We start from the raw sequence: 19,449 nt of genomic DNA on the forward strand, positions 1-19,449 counted from the left end.
CACAATCACGGCCCGCCGGCAAACATCAAGTTTGCGGGACTCACGGGCACGATCCCACGGCACGCACGCTTGTGCGATAGGTGGCAAATTTAAAGGGACATACAGTTATGCTCATTTGCCTGCCTGTGCCATTCTGCCGACGTATATGTGTGTGCAAGTGGTTAAAGTCAATTCACAAAAGGAAATTAATAAATAAATGCATGCAGGAAAAAAGTAGTGGTCCCGACATGTGATAGTTAAGGAACCAGCACCCGCTGGTATCCTTAACAACCAGTAAACAACATGGTTGTTAAGAAGCGGGAGACCGTCGCGTCCTCCTTAACAGCTAATGAGTCATCAGCTGTCAGCAGGGCTGCTGGCAGCTGAATGTAAAAAGAATTTCCAGCAATTAAAAATTAAGAAAAAAAAGGTGTGGGGTCCCTTCGAGTCTGGTATGGATTTTGAGGGGTAACCCCACGCCATTTTTTTTTTAATGGCTTGGGGTCCCCCCAAAATCCATACCAGACCCTTATCCGAGCATGCAGCCTGGCAGGTCAGGAAAGGGGGGGAACTACTAAAATACCTTTATGACTTCATAAAATAATGCATGCAGTATTTTAGTAGCATTTTCTTTAGTGAATGCTAAAACATTTTTTGAAAAACGCTGTGCGTTATCTTAGTGCATACTCAGATGTGGTCAGATACCGCTTTATAAATGGAGTACAATGTTTATTTCTCACAGGGCAGTTAGAAATGGCATTTACTTCTGTCCTGTTAGGACAAGCAATGAGGTTCTGACTCTGGGGCAAATTTGTCAAATAATAGGAATTGCCCCTAAGGTACTACTATCTGTAGACACTGCTTCACAGTTCCTGGTTCCTGTTCACTTCACAAGAAAAGTTACACTTTGCAAGGGAAGCCTTTCCCTCCTAGGTTCTAATCCTGATCTTAGTGTAAGGTGTGTCAAAGTAAATCAGGATTTCAGCTATCTCAGCAATTACTGAAAGTTACATTTTCACTACTCTGCAAAGATTAAAAATTATGGCTGTCTGTTTCTATGCCATTAAATATGTTTTGGAAGTTTCTGCTACTTTCCTGGCTACTTCTAAATGAAACCCACAGCTCTCTGCTCGGATGTCAAAAATGTTTTAGCCTGCTTCCTGAGATTTCAGGTTCATAGGGACCAGGGAAAAAATTATATCTATAGGTACCAGACCACTGGGGGAGTCATAGAAGGTAAGTGTGCAGTAAAATACACAGTGTTCATGACTTCGGTAGAAATTTTGAGTGCAGTATTTGAGCAGACGTTTCAGGGTGCAGTACCTATGTAGGAGCTTGAGGGTAATGGACAGAGATAGGTACCAAAACTGATTTAAAAATTTGCATTATGATGCTGATATATTGGTGATACCCTATCAAAACTATATGGTGATACCTGGGCTCTCAAAAGTATATGGGTGATACCCAATCAAAAATATATGGGTTATACCTTGACTAACAAAAGGGTATACTTAAGGTTTAAGTTCCTTCTATTCTTTGGTCTTGTTTGTCTTTGCTGGAGTATATTCTCCTTAAATGTACTTTATTACAGCAATCTTTTGGGCTATTTACATTATACTGACTAACAACATGGTTTATAAAGGACATAACAAATTAAAGCTGATGAAGCCACGTGGGTTAGTGGCGTAATGCATAGGGTGGAGTTAAGTGACGTCACCCCCGGTTCGGAGCCAAAAGCCGGAAGTTGTAATTCTATGCTGGTGATTCGTTTCTTGAATGTGTGTGCATTTTTACTCCTGTCTGAAGTATTTTAATCAATTACAGTCCAGTCCATAATATTGTTTTGAGAAGTCCAGTGGCTGGATTAAGTATGTATTAAGTATGGCTTAAGTAAACTTTATCCAGTTATAATGCCTTTGAGGAAAGTTTATTGATTTACTGTATATGGGTCCCAGACTTCAGGTGAGTGGTTATTTCTTCTGGTGGTGGGGCACTCTAATTTGAAATGGAGCATGGAAGTTAAAATAAGATCTTCAGTGGATGGATGGATATTCTGATCACTGAGATTATTTTCTGTTTATCACATTGTATATATATTGTATGGGACTTATTATTGTGATAAATTTTGTATTTGCTTGATATTTATAATTACATATGTATTTGTTAAAGTGTTATATTGTTATCCCTGAGTATCGCAGCACTATTTATAATTGTATACAGTACCAAGTAATCAGGGCTTTTTTTCAGGGGGAACTTGGTGGAACACAGTTCCACCACCTCTGGCTCAGACCCTTGGGGGGGGGGGGGGGGCTGCTGACCACAATGACTTGTAAACGCAGAAATCCAGTTTCTGTGTTTACAAGTGACAGCTCTGCACTCTGTATTTAACCGCCCCTGAAATTTGTACTCTGTATGTAATGCAATCTTGGTATTTAATGCCCCTTTAGGACCCTCCTACTGTTCGTGAACTTTGACTGACCACACCCACTATTTGATTTGGTGGGTGGGTGTGGGTGGAGAGGTTTGGGGGGGGGCGTGGCTGAGTTCCAGCACCTATTGTTTGAGAAAAAAAGCCCTGCATATAATGATGTGACACTCTGCTCTGCAGCATTCTTCTATAAGTTCTGGATGTTTTGTTGATGCATTCCCTGGAGGTGGGTCCTTTATGCCATGGGCTCACAGGAAGTGGGTTGAATAAAATTCAGTCTGCAAGAGGAACATCACTGCATCACAGAGTGGTGAGTCTAAAGGGGACAGCACTGCAGATAAAATTAGAACTGCATTTTTTTATTTCATTTCTTGTTGGAAAATTTACTGTTTCCTTTTTTTTAATGGAGCTGGAGTTGTAAATATATTAGAAAGGTTGTTTTCTATGTATAGTTTTAAATTATTTACAATTTTTTCTTTCAAATGTGTGCCCTAAAAGAGGTATTTATTTACTGAAACTAAATACATGAAAAAAAATTGTTCCACTATCTATTATGTTGTATATTTTTTTTCACTCCATAAAGCACTTAACCAGTATCACTGCAGAGAAGATGATTGAGTAACGATATTTCTAAACCATGAGGTCACAGAAAAATAATTCATAATGAAGATTTACCTGATTAAGGACTTTCTGGAGGTACGAAGTTCCCATACAATCTGCCATGTGTCTATAAGCTGGATGAGACAGGAAAAAATTCTTTTCTGCTAACAAAGCAGCTTGAATATCCTTTTTACCATCAATATCTTTTTGGCTACGATTCACAACACCAACATAACCTGAAGGCACACAAAGACAAATATTATTAGTGTAAAGCCTTGTATACATGATCGAATTGTTGGCCAACAAAACCGTGGAATTTTGTCCGAAGGGCATTTTTCCAAACTTTTCTTGCATACACATGGCCACACAATTGTTGGCCAACAATTACGAACGTAGTGATGTACTACGTTGTTTTTCAGCTCTTTAGCGCCACCCTTTGGGCTCCTTCTGCTAATTTCGTGTTAGTAGAAGTTTGGTGAGTGTCGATTCGTACTTTTCATTTCGCACTATTCAGTTTTGTTCATCAACCAGCCATGTTGCGGAATTGGAGGAGATAAAATGTTATTTATTATTGGCCTTGGAGTTATGGCTTTGACATTATTTATTTTTTGTTGAATAATGATTTGATTTGGTATATTTTCTATATTTTTGGATGCATAGAATGCACTTTTTGGTTACATTCTATTGGCAGATAGCATGCCTAATTTTATTTTAATTTTTTTAATGCACAATAAAAAAATTGTGGAGAATAATACTTGGCTATGTGTTTTACTTCAAATGACAGTTTGGGAGTAGGCAGTTACATTTAAAAAAATACAATGTAAAACTACCGAATAATGGTGTTGTGGTAACTTGCCCCCCCCCCAAAAAAAAAGCATAATAATATTATTCTTGATATCACTAGAAAAAAAAAGCCTTGGAAAATTTGTTTGCAAAAACTCCATCAGTATCACTAGCAAAGCAGCTTCATTATTATCCCATTAAAGAAGAAGCTGCATATTGAGATTTCATAATTTGCCACGTCACGAATGTTAATTCTCCATTACAAATGCTAGTTTACAAGACCGGCCACTTCTGGCTTCTCCTTGCTTTCCGAGCATGCGTGTTTGTACTTTGGACTTTTGTCCAACGGACTTGTGTACACATAATCGGAAAATCCCACAACACACATTTGGTGGGGGAAAATTTGAAAACCTGCCATCCAACATTTGTCGGCGGAAAGTCCGACAACAACTTTCCGATGGAGCATACACGCGGTCGGATTTTCCGCCAACAGCCTGACATTGAACATTTCCCATCGGAAAATCCTAACATTTGAACGGGGCATACGAAGAAAACACTATTAGGTCTCGTTCACATGGATGTACTAAAGCGTACGGCTGTACGAGGGCCATGTGCCTAGATTGCCAGCAAAGGGTTGCAGGCGGTCCAATTCATGTCAATTGAGATGCAGTGGCTGCATGGACACAACAGCTGTTCCCAATTTGAATGCCATGGAGGTTTATGGTCTGCACAGCCATCAAATTGGGAGCAGCGACTGTGTCTGTGCAGCTGCTGCATCCCAATTGACATGAAGAGGACTAACTTCACAAGGAACACCTGTACTTTCCAGTGCAGTCAACTTGGCCCTTGCATGGGTGTATGGTTCAGTAAGTGAATGAGACCCTAAACTGTTAAATTGGATGTCATAATGTAGAGTATAAGATTTCCTATCATTTGAGCCCTGTCTTGCCACAAAGAGTTAATCCAGCTCTGAGCAATCCTCTTTTATTGTTCAGTGAGATAAATCTTGACAAACAGAGAAAAACGTTGTCAAATCCTCCCCCTTGCTGTGAGTGACAGGTGATTTACATATCTCGTGCACTAGCCTAAGAGACATGCATTATTTTTTAATTCCCTCCCACTCATTTCTTCTGCTGCTCTGCAAGGATTGGATATTCCACACCTCAGCATGATTTGGCATGCTGAAGTCATGTGGGGACTTTTCTGGGTTTTGACTGGATGTTAGAGATCATAGCAACACACCTCCTGTATTAGTGCCCTCACTCTCGATGAAGGAGCACAGGGGGCACCTTTGGACAGCAGCATTGTCAGTCTGAGGGAAGGAAGTGTTAGATGTACTAGCAGATTTAGATATGTTAACAAATTGAAGTCAAACTCACTAACGCTTTTTAGGCAGCTACAGCAGTTTCTTCCTTTGGGATAAAGGTTTTATATAATAACTAATAGCTGATCATTGTACACCCCGCCTGTGTTAAATGTTTTACTCCATCCATCTGTTTCATCTGCAGGAAATCATGTTCCTTTGAAAAACACCAGACTTACTGCCTGGATCACCAGGAAAAAAGGGAAAAAGTCTAAAATGAAAACTAATACAGCCATCACATCTAAGAATTGGTAAGTTGTAATATAATGTTTGCTTTTGTGTTTAATGCTGCTTTTAGTATAGCAGAGCTCTAGACATGTGACAAGACAAGTGGCTACAGAATGTAAAGTGGTTGCAAACCCTCACATATACCCAGTGATGTGAATGGCCTCAGGTGATACACAGAGATGAAACAAAATCTCCTACGTAAGTTGTATCTGTCTATCTGCAGTCTTCTTTCCTCTACATCCATTCAAAGTGCACAATGTATTTAGCTTGTCTGAGCTTCCAGGAAGCAGGGGCATGGAGCTGCACTGACACACTGTACAAGAGCTCTGAGAGCTGATTGGAGGGAAATAAATCCTTGCATGTACGATAGTAAGCAAACCAAGGCAACTTCATAAAAAAACATTACTAATTACCCCTGCGAAGGGGAAGTAACTTGTTCTCCAATATATCTCTGGCATCTGTTCCTTCATCCATTAGATCCAGTTTTGTGATCACACCAATTGTTCTGAGACCTAAAAAGAAAAGTACATATTGTGTCAGGAGTCAAAAACTCTCAGCCATTGTCCATGCTCTTTAATAAGCTGCCCCATAAAGTAAACATATGCCATAAAAATAAAGGCTGCCACTGCCAACCTTCTTCAGAATATACTACTTGCTTGGCTGTTTTACTGACTTTCTGGCTTTAATATTCTTTGAATCCTAATCAAAATGTCATGTCTTAAAAATAAAATTTAAAAAGCTTTGAATCTGTAGACCAAATGAAAAGTGAACGTTGCAAAAAAGATTTTCCAAGAAATTCCAAGTAACAGTTATTTGCTGGTGTGCTGATTTTTAAGGGCATGCTGGATCCCACAAAGCATGCAAGATACTGGAGCTTGGAGCAATATAAACTGGCTTTCCTTCAGTACAAATTAACAACTTATTTTCTGCTCTGTCCAACAAAAGAGGCCTAACCAGCCAGAAGAGGGAAACATGTCCACACAGCTCTCTCGCAGCCACACTTGATCATTCTGCATCGCCGCTGTCACTCACTGCCCTGTGTACTTCTGGCCGAGACCCACTTTATTATTCACCACCAGGTGTTGTCTGGCTAACTGCCCAAACAACTGGTTGCTAGCCGCAGCCTGCCTGGCTTCTAGCAACCAGTGACATCATGACAAGGAGGAGAGTGGGACCCCAGCATTCAGAGCGAGCCAGAGGAGGATTTAACTTCCTCCTCCTTGCACCTAAGCTCCACAGTCATCCGTACCTAGGACTGCCAGCTCCACCCCTGACTCTGGGTCTCGCCTGAAGGCTGTTTCTTCCACTGGAAGAAAGGTAGGAGAAATGCTCCCTGACCCGAGGATGCTCATGGTCACTCTGCTCCCTCCCATATATTTCCTCCCTCCAGTCATGCTGTACAGTCCCTCCATACTGCCCTCCGCTATCCCCCCTCCCATCATACAGCCCTCCACTGTCCCCTCCCATTATACTGTTCTCCACAACCTCCCTACCATCATACTGCCCTCCACCTCATCATACTGTCCTCCACTGCCACCCCTCCCATCATACTGCCCTCAACTGCCACCCCCTCCCATCATACTGCACCACATCCACTGCCCTACTGACCATATCTACTTCACTACTGACTGATACCATTCACAGGCCACACTGACACCATGGTGGAACTACCAGCAAAGGCTGCACTTGAGACTGGGCCCTGGCCTTCTGCCACCATGGTGGAGCCCAAGACTGCAGGACTGCGCAACATGGGAAAGGGATCCGCTGTGGGACCATAAAGGGCCGTGGGATCAGTGGGAAGAGCTCTGGGCTCGGAGGGAATGGCCCAGGCAGGAGGTCGGGGGCCCTTCTTGGTTTCTTGCACCAGGGCCCAGAAGGTTCTAATTATGCCTCTGTTGCACCCTGTATATAGCTCATCCCAGAACCCTGCACTCTGTATAGATCTCATCCCAGAACCCTGCACTCTGTACATAGCTCATCCCAGAACCATGCACTCTGTACATAGCCCATCCCAGAACCATGCACTCTGCACATAGCTCATCCCAGAACCATGCACTCTGTACATAACCCATCCCAGAACCATGCACTCTGCACATAGCTCATCCCAGAACCATGCACTCTGTACATAGCCCATCCCAGAACCATGCACTCTGCACATAGCTCATCCCAGAACCCTGCACTCTGTATGTAACACACTCCAAACCCTGCATGCTTTTATCCTTTTTTTTAATTAATGTGCTGGGGTTTGTTTGTATCCATGAGACTCTTGCTTGTGGAACAATAATAAAAGCATATTTTATAGGTACAAGGAAGCCCGAGTTTTGTTTAATGACACCCCTTAAGCTCCTTCCACTATCAGGAGTTTGCAGCGGCGCGCTATGCGAAGTTACTTCCTTCCTCAAGTGTCCCTCATTCTGAAGTTCAAACGTTTGGAGGTATGCACGCAGTCTTACACACAGCAGACCACAGAATGCCTGCAGGTTCTTCCCTATGTGGAGCAAAGACCTAGATAATATTGTGATAATAAATATAAATACAATGATAAAAAAAATGGTCAAAGGGACAAGATAAACAGTAGGTATCAAATGATGTAAAAATGTATTAATAATTAATCCAATTTGTCCAAGTCCATATATAAATATATTATCATATAGTCCACTTCTCAATAATCTAATATCAAGACCCAACTTCCTTCTACACTGGATATCCAATGGGAACTGAGCTCCCAGAACTCTCACCTCAATTCTGCAAAGAATAAGCATCCACACCAGGCCTCTATCCTTCTATCCATTCATCCTTCAATATGGCGTCATCATCCAGGAATAGTACACCGGGAGGATTCCAGTATTGGACAAGCTGCGTCCAGTCCTTATTCTGTTGCCCCCTCTTGCACTGCACTCTGCCCAGGCCAGTTGTAAACAGTGGTAATAAATATTTTGAGCACCAGCCACTACTGATGATGACGGTATGCTTTTTCCTCACTCAGTGTTACCAGGATGGAGAGGACACGGACTAGCAGGTTAGGAACACATTGCTGTAAAATTATTACAGGAAGAACTCATGCAAGGTAATGCCGCGTACACACGATCAAACAAGCGGGTGGAAAAGTCCGGCAAACTCAAGTCCGCCAAACAATCCCCCCGTGTGTAGCCTCCGGCATACTTTTTTGACCCGAAAGTACGGCGGACTTAGAATGTAGTTTTGCACTCCAATCTTCCCGCCGGACTCGCATTTCGGCAGACAATCCGGCCGTGTGTATGCCAGTCCGCCGTACTTTTGAAATGAACGGACTTTTCCCGCCCGGAGGAAAGTCCGCTCATTTCGAGCGGGTCTCCAGGTAGGCGGGCCCGCGAAGGAGACGCCGCAGGCCCCGCCACCTGGTATGGACTTATACGGGAACCCCAACGCCGAAAAAAATCGGTGTGGGGGTTCCCCCAAAATCCACAACAGACCCTTGTCCGAGCACGCTACCCGGCCGGCCAGGAAAGGGGGGGACGAGCGAGCGCCCCCCCTCCTGAGCCATACCAGACCAGAAGAACGGAAGGCGGCGGCGGCGACAGAAGACCGGGCCACCGCCTGTAAAAGAGCTAGAAGAAGGCGCGGTGGCCCGGCAGAAGAACCGAAGAGGGGGACAAGACCCCCGAAGTCGGAAGAAGAGGCCGGCGGCGAGGAAGAAAGCTGGGCTCCTCCGCTAGCAAAAGAGCTACAAGAAGATAGCGGAGGAGTCCGGCGAGAAGACCCCCGAAGACGGAAGACCCCCGGAGCTGTGCAATAAACTATTTTATCTCGTGTGTTGTGTTTTTTTTGTACTTTTATTTTACAGGTGAATGGGTAGGGGTACATTGTACCCCATACTCATTCACATAGGGTGGGGGGCCGGTATCCGGGGCCCCCTTATGAAAGGGGGCTCCCGGATTCCGATAAGCCCCCCCGCCCGCAGACCCCGACAACCAACGGCCAGGGTTGTCGGGAAGAGGCTCTTGTCCTCATCAACATGGGGACAAGGTGCTTTGGGGTGGGGGGGCCGCGTGGCCCCCCCTTCCCCAAGGCACCCCCCATGTTGAGGGCACGCAGCCTGGTTTCGGCATTGGGGTTCCCCTTTAAGTCCATACCAGGCGGCGGGGCCAGCGATGTCTCCTTCGCGGGCCCTGCCTACCTGGAGACGCGCTCGAAATGAGCGGACTTTCCTCCGCGTGTGTGGGCGAGTCTGTTCATTTCAAAAGTAGGGCGGCTAGTACGGCAGACTTAGTACGCCGTATTAGTCCGCTGAAAAAGTGCCGTGTGTGGGCAAGTAGCCTGTTCGGAAAGTCCGACGGACAGTCTGGCGGGAAGTCCGCCAGACTAAGTACGTCGGACAGACGGCTACGTGTGTATGCAGCTTAAGGAGTAGTATTCATAGCCTGCTTTTTATTTAAAGGAAAAATGTGACCGGCCTAAACTACGTGGTATGTTCACCAATGCCAGGAGCCTGGCGGACAAGATGGGTGAACTAGAAATACTGTTGTATGAGGAGTATTTGGATTTTGTGGGAATTTCAGACACCTGGTTCAACAGCTCTCATGATTGGCTGGCAACCATTCAAGGGTATACTCTTTATCGCAAGGATAAAGAGGGTAAAAAAGGGGGAGGGGTATGCCTTTATATCAAGAGTAATGTACAAGTTAATGTGAGAGATGACATCACTAAGGGAGCTAGGGAGGAGGTGGAATTCTTATGGGTAGAGCTCCAAACGGATGAAGCTAAGGGGAAAATAATACTGGGAGTATGTTATAGGCCCCCTAACCTGAGGGAGGAAGGTGAGACAGATCTCCTATCACAATTTGGACTAGCAGCAAGGAAGGGAAGTGTTATCATAATGCAGGATTTTAATTATCCAGACATAGACTGGGCGGAGGGAACCACACATTCATCTAAGGCTCGCCAGTTCCTAAATGTCTTGCAGCACAATTTTATGGGTCAGATGGTAGATGCACCAACTAGAAATAAAGCGTTATTGGATCTACTGATTACCAACAATACAGACCTGATCACGGATGTAGAAGTACGGGGCAATTTAGGTAACATCGTTCACAGGTCAATTAGATTCAGTAAAAATCACACAAATAGGAAACATAATGAGAATACAAAGACACTGAATTTCAAAAGGTCCAACTTCCCTAAACTACAAATCTTGCTAGAAGGCATGAATTGGGATAAAATCTTAGGAACAAACAAAAGTCCAAAGGAGAAGGCCTTCAAAAAATATAAGGTTGACAGATCATCATCAGCATTCAGACTCTGGGGGAATTTAGGATTGAAAAGGACCTGGGGGTCCTAGTAGATAACACGCTCAGAAATGGCATGCAATGCCAAGCTGCTGCTAACAAACAGAATATTGGCATGCATTAAAAAGGGGATTAATTCCAGAGATAAAATGATAATTCTCCCGCTCTACAAGACTCTGGTCCGGCCGCACCTAGAGTATGCTGTCCAGTTCTGGGCACCTGTCCTCAGGAAGGATGTACTGTATATAGAGCAAGTACAAAGAAGGGCAACAAAGCTAATAAAGGGTCTGGAGAATATTAGTTATGAGGAAAGGTTGCAAGCACTGAACTTATTCTCTCTGGAGAAGAGAAGCTTGAGGGGGGGGGGATATGATTTCAATTTACAAATACCATACTGGTGACCCCACAGTAGGGATAAAACTTTTTTGCAGAAGGGAGCTTAACAAGACTCGTGGCCACTCATTAAAATTTGAAGAAAAGTAGTTTAACCTTAAGCTACATAGAGGGTTCTTTACTATAAGATCGGCAAGGAAGTGGAATTCCCTTCCACAGGCGGTAGTCTCAGTGGGGGGGCATTGATAGTTTCAAGAAAATTAAAAAAGCACCTGAACGACCACAACATACAGGGATATACAAGGTTGTACTGACATATACTCACACACATAGGTTGGACTTGATGAACTTGTGCCTTTTTTCGACCTCACCTACTTTGTATCTATGTCATTTTATGTGTTTGTGTATAAATAGTCATTGACCATGGCTTGGTATAAAGAGATCCCCAAATTTTCCACTCCTTATTAAGTGATTGACAGTACTGACTGGCATATTCAAGGCTTTGAATATCTTTTTTATACACTTTTCCATCTTTGTAATGTTTCATTACCTTGTCACGCAGGTTTTTTGACTGTTATTTTCTACCTCCTCATGGCTCAGTGTCTAGCCTGCTTAGTGTGAGAACTAACAAACTCATTGACTATTTATACACAAACACTAATTGTGATTTAAAAAGCCAAAAATGTTGTAAATTAACCTTTTATTGCCATTTCAACCTGTGTGTGCCACCTTCTGTGTCTGTGCCAAGGCCAAATATTCCAGGGTATGTAAACTTTTGATCAGGACCATTTGGGTGAATTCTGTTCTCATTATGATTTTAAAAGAATCCCAAAAACTATGTGATAATAAATGGCTTCATGTGATTGATATCCTTAACCACTTGCTTACTGGGCACTTAAACACCCTTCCTGCCCAGACCAATTTTCAGCTTTCAGTGCTCTCACACTTTGAATGAAAATTACTCAGTCATGCAACACTGTACCCAAATGAATTTTTTGTCCTTTTTTTCCCACAAATAGAGCTTTCTTTTGGTGGTATTTGATCACCTCTGGGGTTTTTATTTTTTGCGCTATAAATGAAAAAAGACCGAAAATTTTGAAAAAAAACGCATATTTCTTTGTTTCTGTGACAAAATTATGCAAATTATTAATTTTTCATCATAAATTTTGGCCACAATTTATACTTCTACATGTCTTTGGTAAAAATAACCCAAATTAGTGGATATTATTTGGTCTTTGAGAAAGTTAGAGAGTCTACAAGCTGTGGTGCGAATCGCACAAAATTGATCACATCTGATGTACTGGTGGACTATCTCACTTCTTGCGACCCGAACAAGTCAGGAAAGTACAAATACCCCCCAAATGACCCCTTTTTGGAAAGTAGACATTCCAAGGTATTTAGTAAGAGGCAATGTGAGCTTTTTGATGTTGTAATTTTTTCCCACAATTCTTTGCAAAATTAAGATTTTTTTTTTTCCACAAAATTGTCATTGTAATAGGTTATTTCTCTCACGTGGCATGTGTATACCACAAATGACACCCCCAAAAATATTCTGCTACTCCTCCTGAGTATTGCAATACCACACGTGTGGGACTTTTTCACAGCCTGGCCACATAGAGAGGCCCAACATGCAGGGAGCACGTCACGTGTTCTAGGAGCATAAATTACACATCTAGCTTGTTGACCACCTATTACACTTTTGAAGGCCCTGGAGAACCAGGACAATGACATGTGACACTGATGACAGATGGCACTGATACGTGGCACTGATGACACTTATACGTGGCACTGATGACACGTGGCACTGATGACAGATGGCACTTATACGTGGCACTGATGACAGATGGCACTTATACTTGGCACTGATGACACATGGCACTTATACGTGGCACTGATGACAGATGGCACTAATACGTGGCACTAATACGTGGCAACGATGGCAGATGGCACTAATACGTGGCACCGATGACGCGTGACACTGATGACAGATGGCACTCATAAGTGGCATTGATGACACGTGACACTGACAACAGATGGCACGTGACACTGACAGGTGGCACTGATGACAAATGGCACTGATACGTGGCACTGATGACAGATGGCACTAATATGTGGCACTGATGACAGATGGCACTATGTGGCACTGATGACAGATGGCACTGGGGACAAATGGCACTGACAACAGGTGGCACTGGGGACAGATAGCACTAACAGGTGGCACTGGGAACAGATAGCACTAACAGATGGCACTGGGGGCAGGTGGCACTGGGGCAAGGATGGCACTGGCGAGGATGGCACTGGCAAGGATGGCACTGGGGATGATGGCACTGGGGGAGGATGGCACTTTTTTCCTTTTTTTTTTTTTTACTTACGGCTGCTGCAGCCGTTGAACTCTCCATTCTCACACGCTGTCTGTGTGAGGAGGGAGAGCGGCGCTGAGAGATGATCTCATATGTTTACATATAAGATCATCCCACATTGGACACGCCGATCGCGCTGTAAACGGCCGCTGTGATTGGCCGTTTACAGTGATCTGTGACTGGCTGTGTCCGAGGGACACGGCCAGCACAGAACTTCCCCGATGCGCGCTCGCGGGAACGCGCATTGCGGAAGTAAACAGGAGGCCGTTCAGGAACGGCCTCCCGGCAGTTACCGTCCGCTCTGCAGCCGTATTTCGGCTATAGGGCAGGCACGAAGCGGTTAAATAAAAGAGTTTTTTGGCATGATCAGTCATATTTTCAATATTAATGCCAAAATTTCACAATTTCCATTTGTATATAGTGTATTATAATTAATATGACTATATTTGAAATAGTGCTGTATCAAAAATGTATGCTCATACATTTGGAAGTTACCAGAACTCCTAAACATTATACAGTTGTGCTCATAAGTTTACATACCCTGGCAGAATTTATGATTTCTTGCCAATTTTTCAGAGAGTATGAATGATAACACAAAAACTTTCACTCATGGTTAGTGTTTGGCTGAAGCCATTTATTATCAATAAACTGTGTTTACTCTTTTTAAATCATAATCACAACAGAAACTACCCAAATGACCCTGATCAAAAGTTTACATACCCTGGTGATTTTGGCCTGATAACATGCACACAAGTTGACACAAATCGCTTGAATGGCTTTTTAAAGGTAACCATCCTTGCCTGTGATCTGTTTGCTTGTTTGAATTTGAGTTTCTGTACTTCTGACAGACCCTTGCATCTTTCATTCAGTGCTGCACTGGATGAAGTTGGATGACGTTTCTGGATTCTGAGTCATAGGGAAAGCAAAATAATTGTCAAAGGATCTGCGGGAAAAGGTAGTTGAACTGTATAAAACAGGAAAGGGATATAAAAAGATATCCAAGGAATTGAGAATGCCAATCAGCAGTGTTCAAACTCTAATCAAGAAGTGGAGAACAAACATGCAAATTAGCGGTTTTGGAGCAACATCCGACCGTGTGTACGCTCCATCGGACAAACTTTTTTGGTTTTCATCGGACTTTTGTTGGCTGTGCGAACGGACAAACTTTCTGGCAACAAAAGTCCAATGGAGCAAAGTCTGATTGTGTGTACAGAAAACCATAGGACTTTTGTACAAAGTACAAACTGGCATGCTCAGAACCAATGCAAAAGATCAGACAACAATACAGAAGTTGACCAAAGGTGGCGGTAAAGAGCCGAAAAACCATGTGATTTTGTCAGGGAACTCACCGTACGTATGCCCGTCCCCGTATAGCAGCAGTTCCCGTTCGTTCGAGGCGCCATGCGCGGTGTCTCCGTCAGAGGCGTACGAGTTCCAGAACGAACGGACGTATGCTAAACCGAACACGTGGATGTACGCCAATCCGAACACGCGAAAACACCCGCGCAAACTGAACGGATGTATGTCTTCACGCACGGACGGCCACTTCCACCAATCCTGGCTCACTTCCCCCTATATAAACAGGGTCCTGGCCTGACACCAGTGCTGGATCGTCTTCAGCTGTTCCTGTAAGACCTGATCGTTGCTCCTGTGACCTTGCTCCTGAGACCTCGCTCCTGTGACCTTGCTCCTGTGATCTTGTTCCTGTGACCCGTTCCTGATACCCACTCTTGGATTCCTATCTCCTGGACTACCTCTGACCCCGGCTTGGACTTTCGACTTTGGCTTGTCTCCTGATTCGGTACCTCGTTTGCTTGCACGTTACCAGACCCCTTGCTTGTTCCTGATTACGCACCTGTCTCTTGTTATTGTACCGCATTGCCTGCCAGTTGCCGATCCTGCCTGTTCCAGACACGTAGTGCTCCCTGCACACCTGCTGATCTTCCGGTGCCTACCTACGTAACCAGTCTACACCTCTTCTACCGTGAGGACCCAGCATCTTCAAGGCCTTCTACTTCCATCTGCAGGCACCTGCGCCCTTTCGTGTCCTCACGCTCCCTGTTCCCATCTCCAGGGGCGTGGTGACCGGAACCGTGCGAGAGGCCACCCTCAGCAGTCTGACTCCGCTGTAAGGTACGTGACAGATTTGATGAAAGTTGGCTGAAAAAGTCCTGCTGTGTGTATGCAATACAAGTTCAGAGCCAACGCCCTTTGTACAAAAATCCAAGGAAAAGTTTGTGCAAAGTCCTATCGTGTGTATGAGGCTTTAGACTGACACCTGGTGGCTCAGAGAGGCAATGCTTAAACAAACAACGAGTCAATATTTACCTGAACTAACCATTTGTAAAGAAGTTCCACCTTCTGGGCTAGGCTTATTAAAATGTTTATAGCTTATTGTTCGGAATTGAATATAGGACAAGTGTAGGAATATATTGGGGATCACACTTCATCCACACAGGAAACACACCCATCTGATCACAATTCATCCACCCAGACAGCTGTCCATCCAGAGAGACACGCATCATCAAGCCTTATCATATGACACCTCAGGGATACCAAGACTCAGCTCCAACCTAGCGAGATACCATTTTGGAAAAGCAGCCATTTTAGGAGACTCTGGTAACATTGTAAGCCAGCAGCCATTTTAAAAGGGCACCTATAATACATTGACAGTTTACCGATTAGTTGCTTAGCTTGATAAGCCTATTGATTTATTTCTCTGTAATACCTATTTTGATCTCCCCGGTATTATAACCATTTACACTTTTCTTTATTTTTATTTTTGATTTTCCAATTTTAATTATTTTCTGTTTTTGCACTATATTAGCGTACCATTTTTACATAGTTTAATGCTTTTTCCTTCTGCAAGGGAATAACTTCGTGAAATGCAGATTATTGTCTGATAGTTAGTTATATGTGGTTATTTTGTCCACGGGGGAAAATGTAGTCATTTTGATTTATTCAATACATAACGATATATATATATATCATTAAGTGTTATATATGAGCTTGTTATTTTATTCAAAATTGTTGTCTATGTCCATCCACTAATCTAACCATTTATTGATGTCAATATTTAACTTAGTGAATAAATATTTATTTATTTCCATATTCAGTCTGTATTTACATCGATCATTGTGTTATTCCAAAGACTCCAAAAGTCTAAAATTATTTAAAATAATTAATCGTTCAAACGCATAACGCATAGCATAACACATAACTTTAGATCTTCTCTAATAACTCTGGAGCTGATCATTTGGCTTTGCCATTTTGGCTATTTTTTAATCCATATGAATGGTAGTTTTCAATTTTCTTTCACACCTTTATGGTTTTGGTTGCCATTTTAAAGAATTTGAGATCATTTTAGCTGAGCAGTCTATCCGTTTCTACACTTATTTATATGTTTTATATGTTTTCCTATCTCCAATCAACTTTTTACTCAAAGTATGCTGTTCTTCTGAAGTGAACAATGTCTGTAACAACCCATCTTACTCCGATTTTCAGAGAGAAATACACTATACCCAGCATGTACAACATTTGCTGCCTCTGTCTTTAAATAAGGGTCACCTGTTTGACACCTGTTTTTCACAGATTGAATGACCAAATTGAACTCCACACTGCTATTATTTTGAACACGTCCTTTCAATTAATGATTCAATTTTACAGAATCACTGCCACATTTATTTTTCCCTTTTGGTTTGCTTATGGTCTGTCGGTGTTGGGTTGGTGTTGTGTGCATTAATAAAAAAAATTTATTCAGACTCAGTCTGATTCCAGTTTCCTAATTATCACCACAATTAACTGTTCATCCTTGCTGCCGCTGGATAGGAATGAGCCCAGGCGTGTTCCCATGGAACACGTGCAGAGCCCGCCAGGAAGTTGGCACAGCGCCGTGCTAATCACGGGCAGTGAGACATTGCCCCGATGTGCGGCTGCAGAGATCGGGCAATGTCTCACTGCCTGTGATTAGCGCAGCGCTGTGCCGACTTCCTGGCGGACTCTGCACGTGTTCCATGCGAACACGCCTACCGCTGGATACTGCACTCGGTACACTGTAAGATCCTATGTTTTTAAGTTTAATTTTGGGAAGTTTTATCCAGAGCTCATTTACATGGTGTACAACATGTAGATTTCACACTAATAATTTACCATGCAAATTGCTCTTCTTGTTGAATGAAATAATAGCAGCTGTGTTAGAACCACTGCTGCTGAAACCTAGCTATGTTTAAAGACTCCAAACTATTTGTAAAGACTGCTAAGTTCACCACCTGATGCTTGGTGCCAATGCACAGTGGGGTTCATTGTAATCATCTGACTAGGGGTTATGGCCAACACTAATATTTCCACCTGCTCTAGTCATCAGCATGCTAAATGTTAGACAGCTTTCAGACTTACAGAAAATTTGCTGACAGACACATAGCACTTTCAGGAACTTTGTTTTCAAGAATCAGGTACTTTTTATATACTTTCACATTCTGTATCAATGTACCACGTTTTAAATGTTACTGTTAGAAACCCAAGCCCCCATCAGTTTTCAAATCACAGAAACAACAAATACTAATTAAAAAACAATTCTCTCTGTGCGCTGCCCAACAAACTTTATCCAATTTAAAAATTCCAAATGACCATAATATACAATTAACAGTGATATGGACCACTCAGAGCTGCAGCTAACACTATATGTGTTCCCACATCACATGTGACTTATAACAGAAAAAATTGTGTTGCACTGCTCATGAATAACTTCAACAATTAAAATAACTAAATAAAAAAACAAGCCAACTGTATATCACTAAATGTATATTACTAAGTGTAATAGTGCTTCAAAAAATTTGAAAAATCAACAAATTATGACAATATAGGGGAGTGCTCCACCGAAAACCAAAAAAAAATCACCAACTATATATCAAACCAATGATACATCTTAAGATGTAGTGAGCTGTGACAATATTCACAATATTATTGAAATAAATAATCACATATAAAACTCCACCAAAAAAAACAAAAAAACTCCACCACCAATATACAAATTGTTTATACAAAATGTATAAATAAATATATATATATATATATATATATATATATATATATATATATATAAAAGTGCACTGTGAACAAACGAAAGTCTCTTTCAAATGATCTTTATATAAATTAGTGATGAAATCTGTGCTTCACCATAAACTGAAGTGCTCCATCACCAATAAAAAAGCTTGCTCACCTGGCTCATGAACCTATATAGATATCCAGATCAAAAAGTGCCCTTAAGCTGAAATATCTATTCATCTAGGGAAGTAACGGTGAGACAGGTCCTCTTTCAAACATCAGCAGGTCCCCTCTAAATAATCGGCATTACCTCTATGCAGCTTATACAATGTAAGAGAGGAAGCCCCCAATAGTGTAGTATGTTTTATTTTTCAAAAAAGTAAGTCCCACTGCAATACATTACACTCATATTAAACACTAAGCCAGCAGACTCCTTTACCAGCATTGAAACAGCAGTCTTCCAGCATCCATGGACTAGAAGTGACATCACTTGGCTTTGCCCCTATGCATGACACCACTGACTGATGTGGCTTTATCAGGCTTCATGTGTGGACATATGCTGAATTTTTTTGATGTATGCTTAATGGGTCCATGTGCATGAGTCATAATTTTCCAATCAGCAGCTTAGAGAAAGTTGATGACTAAATGGTAAGGTGCTTTACTCAACATATATAATCAAAGCCCATAAACTAGTCCAAACTATTAAACATATTACTGGATAATGCCTTTGTCAGATGTTAATTGCCATCTGTGTGCTCATTGGGCAGGGCTGTCATTTTGCATGGGCATGCTGGGCAGTTGCCTAAGGGCCCCACTTTCCTGGGGGGCCCACCTGCCCAGTGACCCCAGCCAGGGCCAGACTGGCTTACCAAGATACCGGGAAATTTCTTGGTAGGCCACCTGCCCTGGGGCCGCTTTGAGTTTTGGCTGCAGCACCCTGCCCCTTCCCTCTCTCCTCCTCCTCCTGTGTATCACGTAGATGGCTGGGTCTGTGTTTGGCGGCCATGCTGTAACAAGGTCCCGCCCCCTAGACCAGGCTTGTGTAATAGTAGATTTAATCAGTGTTTC

General features: G+C 42.7%; 1 protein-coding gene across 1 annotated transcript in view; it reads right to left on the bottom strand.

The window, feature by feature from the left end:
* The window catches only part of DNM3 (dynamin 3), a 514,556-nt gene that overhangs the window by 452,358 nt on the left and 42,749 nt on the right, over positions 1-19,449 (bottom strand). Inside the window, exons 5-6 of the mRNA XM_077453003.1 lie at positions 5,795-5,893; positions 3,083-3,243 (exon numbers count right to left, since the gene is read on the bottom strand). Coding sequence (XP_077309129.1) covers positions 3,083-3,243; positions 5,795-5,893 — 260 coding nt within the window. The remainder of the gene's footprint in view (positions 1-3,082; positions 3,244-5,794; positions 5,894-19,449) is intronic.

The sequence above is a fragment of the Lithobates pipiens genome, unplaced genomic scaffold (assembly GCF_037356315.1).
Source record: "Lithobates pipiens isolate NorthernLeopardFrog02 unplaced genomic scaffold, aLitPip1_a1.2 Scaffold_23, whole genome shotgun sequence".
NCBI lineage: Eukaryota > Metazoa > Chordata > Amphibia > Anura > Ranidae > Lithobates > Lithobates pipiens.